Source organism: Arachis ipaensis, chromosome B4 (genome assembly GCF_059453495.1).
Source record: "Arachis ipaensis isolate K30076 ecotype BB chromosome B4, ASM5945349v1, whole genome shotgun sequence".
NCBI classification, from domain to species: Eukaryota; Viridiplantae; Streptophyta; class Magnoliopsida; order Fabales; family Fabaceae; genus Arachis; species Arachis ipaensis.
Genome location: NC_142439.1, coordinates 144,120,031 through 144,130,573, shown reverse-complemented (window position 1 = coordinate 144,130,573; position 10,543 = coordinate 144,120,031). Strand labels below are relative to the sequence as shown.

The 10,543-nt window shown below is 33.0% G+C and overlaps 1 protein-coding gene across 1 annotated transcript; it reads right to left on the bottom strand.

The window, feature by feature from the left end:
- Positions 1-5,766: 5,766 nt before the first annotated feature.
- On the bottom strand, positions 5,767-8,785 carry LOC107635433 (receptor-like protein kinase FERONIA). Its single transcript, XM_088485280.1, has one exon. The coding sequence runs from the start codon at positions 8,687-8,689 to the stop codon at positions 6,047-6,049; it is 2,643 nt and encodes an 880-aa protein (XP_088341406.1). The 5' UTR covers positions 8,690-8,785; the 3' UTR covers positions 5,767-6,046.
- Between the last annotated feature and the right edge of the window lie 1,758 nt (positions 8,786-10,543).

The following is a 10,543-nucleotide window of genomic DNA, read 5'->3' as shown; positions in this document are numbered from 1 at the left end:
GCTAAAAACTAACACTTCCAGTAAAAATAAGTGAAGAGTTAACTAACCTGATATCTTTTATATATTATTATAAGGTGGATACTACAATGAAGATGTAAAATATCTTCTCATAAAGATATTTTGGTTAAAAGTGTGGTTTATTTATTTAGCCACACTTTAAACAAAAACAACACTTTTATAAATATCAAAATCTAACCATACAATCCATCATCCAAAGGTCAAAAAAAAATATATTCACATGAAGACAATTATAAAATTTTCATTGTAGTATCCACCTTATTATAAAACCTCTTTTTGGTGAGTGAAAACAAATGCTTAATCATTATCACCTTACGCTTCAATTATTGGATTTTTTATTTTTAAAGAAATGATAAATTATCTTCTTTTTTTTTTTTTAATCTTCCCTAACTCCTATTTTAAAAAAGTTTAAATAAAAAGCGAAACGAACCGAAAAAAGAAAGTATTTTTGAAGGTAGTGAACCTTGTTGATGAGACTCGTTAAGCTTCACCAACAGCAAATCATAGAGATGCAAGGGACGGACGTGAGGCGGCAACACGACAAACGAATATAGCTAGGAGCCTATTAAACAAGTTATTAAAAAATAATTTATATTAGTTAGATTCGGCATTTTTTATGCAAAATTCCTTTCAATTTTCATGCATCTGACCCTTTAATTATTATTATTACATTCACCATTATTGTGTATTGGATTAATGAACTAATTGGCCTAGTAAAGAAAACATCAACAACACAACGCCAACCGATCGAACTAACAAGACGTCATTAATTAATTTCATGAACAAATATTCAATATGGTGACAGCGAACATTCACATCCATACGATCGACTCCAAATAAGGATGATGTTCTTCCTGCAATCCTGCCCAACAAACTTCTTTCAATTTTCGTAAATACTGCATGTCTCATTAAGTCATAGTCCAAAGACATACCAATTTACACAAGTAAAGTCACAACATAAAAATGTTCAATTCTAGAGCTATTTCTTCTTGTTAAGAATAGTTATTTATTGGTTTCTTCTGTCATACCCTTTGGGTGGTGGCCTTGGTGGAGTTGGGTGATCTCCGTTTTTGTATGAGTCCTTTGGGCATCTGTTACTTTTGATAGAGATTTAAAAAAAAAAAGCACATATAATAGGTTGTCCACATAAAAAATAAAATCCCACGTAATCAACAAAATTTGTTATTTTTTAGCTAATACTTAATGAATACTCTAAAATTTTAAATATTAATTTTTAAATTTTAAATTTTAAATTCTAAATTATAATTTCTAATAGTATATAAATAAAGTGTTGATTAAATATTGACTAAGATTAATAAAAAATGTTGGCCTCTAATATTTTTCTCTTAGAAACGTTATAAATAACAATTGTGCTACATATATACTAAAATCAATTACTAAATTAGTCAATATATAGTATAAAATTAAATATATATTAAAAATAAATTGACAATATATAAATATATATTTTTATATAAATTTATATTAGTTAACTATGAAATACAGACACTTTTTTAATTTGTTGTGTTTGCGTGTCGGACACATTTTGAAAACGATACTCATCGACATTCATCTGACACACGTGTCTTCGTGTCCAATCGTGTCTCAATAAAAAATTAAAAAATTTTTTCGAACACACTTAGACACATCTAAATATCATAATGTGTCAGCATGTCTAGCCTTATTCTTAATATATATTTTTAAAATGAGTTTATAAATGGTATATATTATTAATTATTAAAATAAAAATATTTTAAATATAAAAATAATTATAAAATTAATTTATATTTTAATATTAATAAATTACCAAAATATCATTATAATTTTTTTAAAAATACTTTATAGTTTATATATATATATATATATATATATATATATATATATATTGTATTCCCGTGTTTTAAAAGAATTTTAAATTTGTGTGTTCGCATGTCCTGTGTCGTATCGTATCCTATATTTGTGTCAGCATCTGTGTATCATAAATAGTTAATTTTTGGTGTGCACATAATATTTTTATGAATAATGCTAGGTAGACAAAAAAAACAGCCAGAACTTGCCTTATTTAGCATTCATTAATTGTCGCGACAATTAATGAATACTAAATAAGGCAAGTTCTGTCTGATTTTGGCTAATATTTTTTTGTTACCAAACATTTCTCTATTTTTATACAACTAATATGTTATAATAGAAAATATAATATATATTTTTAAAATTTTGTATACATTAAATGCATTGATACGGCTAAAGTTTCTTATTTTTGTTTTCTTATCTAGTGTATTTAGGCATTCATTAATTAATTTCTATACATTTAATTAGAGGTGCCTAACTACTATTAGGTCAATAAGGCTAAAGGTTCAAAAAATAATTGAAATAATTTTCATGATTTAGCGTTTACTATGATAACATTTATATATTCGCAGTAACATTTATTTATTCTCTCATAAAAAAAAAAATGAGATTGTTTATTTTATTTTAAAAAAATCTATATAGATTACTTTAATGTATATTCTTGTAGCCTTTCTTTTTTTATATTACAAATAATTGATAAAAAATCATCGTTCATTGCATAAAAAATTATAACAAAAAGTGTGCTGTATAAAAAACACCACTTTTAAATTATCTTCCATTTTTTTTCCCCTTTGATTATATTGTGTACACTTTCATGCCTCTGTTTACCTATTGCCAATCAATAATTGGAAGGTGAGTTACGGATGGAGAACTTTTTCTTTTTAATATTGTATTACTAGAAGTGAAATCCTTCATCATGAACCAAACTATGTGTTGAGCACAACTATGGCCATTTACAAAACGTCAGTGACGTTTTGTGTTTCTTCAATTAAAATAATATTTTTTATTACAAAACGTCAGCGACGTTTTGTTCTTTCATGATTAAAAAATTTTTTTTATCGCAAAACGTCAACGACGTTTTGTGTTACTACCACAACCGTGTAGAACACCAAAATGATCAAATATTTTTGTATTTCACATTAAAATTATTCATATATAAAAATTTTAGCCTACGGATGGACTTCACTGCTTGAGCCATCCTTGCTCTATAATAAGAGTTTAGCTAATTATATTTTTAAAAATATATATTAAAGTTATTATTAATAAAAGATTTTAATTTTTTTATTTTAATAAATATATTAAAAATTTAAATTTATATATTTTTTAAAAATTAATTGTTAAGATAATTAATTCAACTTTTATAATAATTTTGAATTGAACAAAAGTACAATAATGCTTGTTAAATAAAAGAATAATCCCATGCATCATCATCATTACAACAAACAAAAATTATAGTAATCTATATATGTAGACCAAAAAGAAAAGATTATGTCATCAAACAGTTTTATTTTTAATCTTAAATTCCCTTTCATCATCAACCTGTTATTTACAAATAAAAAAAAAAGTCACCAACTAACGATTATTATAAGAAAGCTTTATCCCGTACGTAGTAGCTAGAAATGAATGAAATGAAATGAAATTTTCTCATATTGTATACAATAATACAAAGATGTCAGATATATATGGATGATATTTTAACAACTGAAAATCGTCTAAGAATTGTAAATTGAATTAATACATATGTAGATTATTTTGCAAGGAAATATATATAAAATTCACACAAAATATATGAGATCCATACTTTTATTAATTCAACTTAAAAAAATCATATATATTATATACCACTAGCTAGTCATCCAGAAAGAAACAATAATGACACAAGCATCTGTGTAGACTTATTGTGCATGGCAATTACAATTAAATACGGAGTAACAACTAACCAAATTAGTCTTTAGAAAATCCTTTACAACATGCTTTAAATTTTCAATAATTTTTTAATTATTACCTGATTTTTTTAAATGCACTTGTCTCTTGTGTAGTAAGCTTTGATTCGATAACAAAAACCACAGTACAAATTCAGTTCAATTTTCTCTCAAAAACTATACATTTGTTCGGTATCTCGTGTTCCGAACGGATCGGTGGAGCTCTGAAAGTGGAGTGATAGGAACTAGCCTTGGAATGGGTCCAACAGAGGGGTGTAGAGGTTTCACGATCTTCCAAACTGTTGCGATGTAAGGAGGGGGCGCCACCTGCAATGACATTCAAATCAGAAGAAGATACAGATGGTCGTATTAGTGAGGGTGGTAATGACGTATTTTGGGAGAGGGGTAGGGCTCTCCCTATGTATACCCTGTTAGAGGTGGGTCCCGCAAAGACAGACCTACCTTCTTCGAAATTTTCTTGCACAGCTATTACGTGGTGAGCTGGAGGATAAGTGTCCGGGTCAGTTTCCCGACTCGAGTTCGACGCCCATTGATTCAGCCGCCCGGGTCGGGTCAGGTTGGACGCTAGCTGGGCTGGGTCGGAACAACATTCAATCTCAGGATTCTTACAAAGACAATGAAGCATTATTAGCAACTTCTTGTTACTTGGTAACAATTTTTTAATACTTGTATCACTATCAAAATAACTTTGTTTATAAAAAAGTTGAATTATTCTGTCTCATTATTAAATTCTAATAATTGATAATAAAATAAATCATAGGATAAATAAAAATCAACGTCTACTATAAAGTCCAAACTAAACTTGTCCTAAATGTATAGAATCCTAGCCTCTTTCTACGGGGTGTTGGGAAGACTAAAGACTTGTACAAGTCTTTGCGAACAGTGAAAAGTTAGCAGGATATATCTTTTATTCTTTTTCCCGTTGGAATAATTTTGTGTGATTCACAAGTTGCAGAAACTTTCAAGAATGATGTGACACTAATAAAGTTGGAAGGACATGGGGACGTATGTAGCAATTAAAAGATTCCATCGTCACATGCCCCGTTATTAAAGACTAGAGCAAAAACAAACAAATTAAAATGAATTTCATTTTCATTTGGCTAGCCAATGAAAAAAGAAAAAATAAATTGAGAGATAAGAAGGAAATAAGGAAGAAAACAAATTTTGCAAGGTTCACTAAAAGGAATCATTTTGGTGGGGGAAGAAAAAGACTCAGTTTTTAATATTTTAACTTTCGTAAATTAAGGGGAAATAATAAAAGAGAAAATTATATTTTATTTCTCGCTCTTTTTCTTCATTTATCAAATAAAAGTCAAATATCTTAATCTAGTATTATTATATTTTGGTTTATGTAAATTATTTTTCAAATAAACCACATAATTAAAGAGATTCAGCTATAATTCAATAAGGGAGCTACTCAAATGAAGATGCAAAAAACATCTTTTTATGAAGATGCTTTGTATAAAAGTGTGATTTATTGATTTGGCCACACTTCAAATAAAAACAACACTTTTATAACATATCAAAATCTAACCCTACAATCCATCATCTAAGGATCAAAAAGAAAAATCATCACATGAAGACAATTATAACATCTTCATGGGAGTACCCACCACTCAATAATTCCATCTTATCCTAATAACAATCAAACATTTCCCACCTCACCCCAGTACCCCACCACACCCCAGCTTGTGATTACTGAAGACATAAAAACAACGATTTTGATAAAATAATTGCTGCTGGCCGGGTGGGATCGTACGATTGTTTTACCTATTTAATATAGCAATAATGTCTTCAACAAATTCAGTGTTGATGATTGATGAAGATACTTTGTTAAACGATATAACAGCCTTGTGTACTAGTAGTAGTCTACACTCTGAAGAATTGCTGATTTTTGTTTTAGAGTAATAAGCCTGAACAATAATAGTATTCAGTAATAACTGTAAGCAAAAATCACTAAAAAAAGTTTAATTATATTGAATAATATATACTTGACCATTTGCAACCAAGTATTTTTAAGCCTTTATATATTTATAATATTACACAGGAAATTTGTAAAGGAAAAGTAGATTTTAGCAGAAAGTAACAAAATTACCCTGCCTTTATTAGCTACCTATAACGGAAACTAACAAACTTACCTTATGGTCATAACAGACACAACGTTTTACCTAGCTATGTATATATTTAACAAGGACAATTCCCATCAGCATTATTATTGAATCAAGTTGTAGTAGATTTTATCTTGCTCTTGGATCTCCAATTTCAGAGAAGACCAGACCAGAAATCATAGCACGTTCCTCACTACTACCCGAAATCGTGGTGACCCTACTATCCTTGGTCCCGGATTCATCACTAGTAAAAAGCACGTCACTCCCTTCATCACTCGTAAACTGCGGTATCAACGGGCTCTCCTCGCCCTTTTCCTTATCTTGGGCCCCACCAAAACTTTTATCTTTGTCGCCTTCGGCCAACTGCATTGCAAACTCGAGTGCCCCCACCACATCATTCATCGATGGCCGTTGATTTCCATCATCATGCAAACAACTCATCGCCAATTGACCGTACCATTTCAAACACTCTGGCGTGATTGAGCCTTTCAAGAAAATATCCACCGTCTGATCGAGCTTACCCTGATCGTTCAGTTTTCTTACCCAGTCAACCAAGCTGGCCTTGTGCTTGTCCACGTTACGGATCAAAGGCGGCCTCGCACACAATACCTCAAGAAGGACCACACCGAACGAGTACACGTCAGATTTTAAAGTCAAGCGTTGACGCTTGTAGTACTCAGGGTCTAAATACCCAAGGCTACCCTTCACAAAGGTGCTGACGTGGGTTGTGGACATACCCGTAGGTCCCACTTTAGATAATCCAAAGTCGGAAACCTTGGCCACCCATTTTTCATCTAACAAGATGTTGGTGCTCTTGACGTCACGGTGGATGATATTGTGCTTCGCACCTGCATGGAGATAATGCAGCCCTCTTGCTGCGCCCAATAGGATCTCGAGTCTCTGCTTCCAAGGAAGAGGGTTGTTGTCTGAACCGTAGAGATACTCGCGGAGAGTGCCACGTTGCATGAAGTCGTAGACAAGGATCATCTCTACGCCGTCGTTGCAGTAACCAATGAGGGACACCAAATGAAGGTGCCGGAGCTGGGAAAGCATATCGATCTCGTTAAGGAACTCGTTGATTCCTTGTTGAGAACCGGGTTTGAGACGCTTGATGGCCACGGGGGTTGCACCGTCGTCGATGTAGCCCTTGTAAACGTTGCCGAACCCTCCAACTCCGACGATGAACACATCGTCGAAGTTGTTTGTGGCAGCCCTGATCTCTGCGATTGTAAAGTAGCGGCAGAGGTGTGATGGCAGTGACGACGATGCGCCTTCTTTTTTTGTGCTTCCCTTCCTACAAGAAGAACTCCTCTTTCTCCTGAAAAGGATTAATCCAATAACAGATGCTAGCAGGAGGCTTGAAACTACGACCGTAAGGAACGCAACAATGATTGTTTTCTTTGAGGATTTATTAGAAGATTGGTAGAATGGTTTCGGTTGCGGGGGCATTGGGTCAGGATTGGATCCTGCAAGGTTTTGACTCTCATCACTGATTTTGAAGATCTCCACGCCATTCAGTATGACATTATAGTAATTGGTTTTTGCCCTTTGAATTGGTAGTCGTTGAAGCTTGATTGAAAGAGTAACTTTATTGGAATTTTCTCGTTGGTCAGACATAAACACAGCGTAGTCCCTATGAACTGGAATCAAGTTGCCAGTGCTCCACTCAATCACATCAGCCTTGTCTTCAGCCATAGTCTCAGCTATGAAGATCTGAAAGATTCTGTCGCCTAAGTTTTGGACCTCTGGCTCAAACTCACAAAAATGCAACCTCACCATGTACGTGAATTTCGAATCTACATCGAAGAGCCAAGTCACGTTGTAGTTTTCAGTTGCGTTCATCCCGTAGCTTCGGGAAGTTAAGTATAACTCTTCTGGTGCAGTGTAATCAGGAATGGTGTTATTCTTGAGGTTTACGTGAAGGCCAAAGCCAGCAGATTGGCTACGCGGACGGTGGGTCACCAAGTAACGATCATCATCAGATTCCCAATTCCTGAACATACCTGTATCCTGTTCTGGAGGAATCGGTCTTCCGCCAACGTTAACTCTGTAAAGTGTCTCAAGAGCTCTGCTAAGTTCAAGTTGGTATGGTGATGAGTAGGCATAGCCAACAAGGTGAATCCCATTATCGGATTGATCAGTACTATTAGGGTCGCTGTAATAGAGGAAGGGAGGCATAGACACCACCTCGATCCCGTTGATGAAAGCATAGGCATCTTGGTGCTGCTTGGTGCTGGGAACAAAGGTTAGGTTTAACCTCTGACCTGCTTCAACATTTATCAAGTATTCTTTGGAGACGGTGTCTTCGCCGTCGCGAAGCCAAAGTGAAGCGTTGAAGTCTTTGAGAAGGGTGAAGTTATCTGCTGTAACAGAGAAAAGGGAGTTGTAAATCTCAAAGTTGTCATAAGTTGTTGGATAGAAGTGAAGCCGAAGGAACTTGGGGCCGCCACTTTTGAGAGGGAAAGAGTATGTGAACTGGGAGCGGAAAATGCGTGCGCTGTCATACGGAACCACATCAACTGAGGGCGGGGTGGTAAGAGCCTTAATTATGGATGGTTGCACATTTTGTGGCTCAATGGTAGAAAATAGTTTGGAGTCAATGTCACCAACCCAATTCCGACCACGCTGGTTTGCGTTACCGGAGTAGCCGCAGCTGACTGCCAATTTATCGACAGGATTGTATGAAATCACCAGTGGCATCCGGAACGACAACTGAAGCAGCAAAAATATTAGCATATAGAGGCTAATCATCGGTGCTTCCGTACCATACATGCTCGAAGAGAATATTGTTCTAAATTCTTAATTTCTTTTTTGTTGGTTCTTTCTATTTTATCTATCGAGTTTTAATGGAAGTTTCATTTATAATGATGCGGATATTGGCTTGGCTCACTGGGAAAACCCAGAAGTTGCAAAGACGCTTCTTCATTTTGAAAAAGTCAATTTTTGATTTTTTTTTTTTTGAAAAAATTCCAAAAATTAATAAATTTATTATAATAAAAGAGTTAATTTTTTTTTTTATGATAAATAGTAAATACTAATCAGTTCTGGATTATTTTTCTAAGTTCATTACTTTTAAGAATCGAATTTAAGAATATCTAAGGTTTAAAAAAACTCATTTAATGATCACGTGTTATTTTGGATTTTAAGACGTTATTGCTTAAAAGAATAAATTATAATAATTCTTTATTAATTTACTTAATTTTTATCATTTAATTTTATGAGTTTTTTTTTTTTTTTGCACCAGGTATCCATCAGGCCGGAAGTCCAATGACTAAATTATACGTATCAGTTCTGGATTATTTTTCTAAGTTCATTACTTTTAAGAATCGAATTTAAGAATATCTAAGGTCTAAAAAAACTCATTTAAAAGAGTAAATTATAATAATTCTTTATTAATTTACTTAATTTTTATCATTTAATTTTATGAGTTTTTTTTTTTTTTTGTTTGCACCAAGTATCCATCAGGCCGGAAGTCCAATGACTAAATTCCTCGGGTACTGCAGAGGCACACAAAGTAGGCGACCCTCCCAAGCAAGCAAGCTCCATTTCCATCATCCAGCGAGTATCGAACCCGGGAGAGATGGTTAAGAGACACAGACCCTCATCCATCTGTGCCAACTTACGTTGGTTTTATTTTTCTTCTTTTAAAAAAGAAGATTATAACATTGACTACATATAAATTTAATAACATCATATGAAGATAAAATTACAATAAAACATCAAACATCTTATAATGAACGTAGGTCATAAAAAGAGTAACTCATAAAAAAGATCAAAATACTATAACCTCAAAATATATACATTAGTTCAAGTACATGCACTTAAATCTTTATCTTAATTCCTCTTGCGATCCTTAAATGTCGGAATTTTTGCAGGTAAACTATACCTTCCCCACCCCTGACACACACACCCCTCTCTCATGGAAATGATGGATTTAGGACACTAGAAATACAGAATAAAAGAATGGTGACAACATCATATATATCTTCAATTCATTTTTTTTACAATTTTATTCAAATATTTTCTAAACTCAAAAAAGCAAAAATATTTCTAAGCAATGAAGTTGTCTATAGAATATGTTATTTGTCACATTTTTTTTATTATTTTGAAAGAAAGAGCTCAATGCTCGAAGTGGAGCAAGCAACCTACAAACAAATTAAACCATAAAAATATAAACCAAACAATACCTATGTCATCTCCAACCTAACTATCAACAACACGGGTTAATTAACATACTATTTTCTAGCACAACAGAATAATCGAATAACACAATCAACTACGTTTGTTACCTTATTTTTAAAAATAACAGCATTCCTATGTAACCAAATATTCCATATAATGAAGAAAAATCTAATCAACCAACACTTGTGCAACTCTTTTGTCAACGGCATACTCCATCAACTCTCAAAATGATCCTTTAAGGTACATGGGATAGTCCACTCCGGTCTAAACTCCTTGATCCATACACACTATACCTGTCAAGAGTACTCATAAGTAACAAATAAGTATTGTACAGTTTTAACATCCTTCTTATACGCTCCTTTGTATTGACCTGGCCTATAATACAAACCAAGTGAACAACTCAACTCTAGGCAAAACTAATCCTTTTCAAATTTTGTTTGTGAA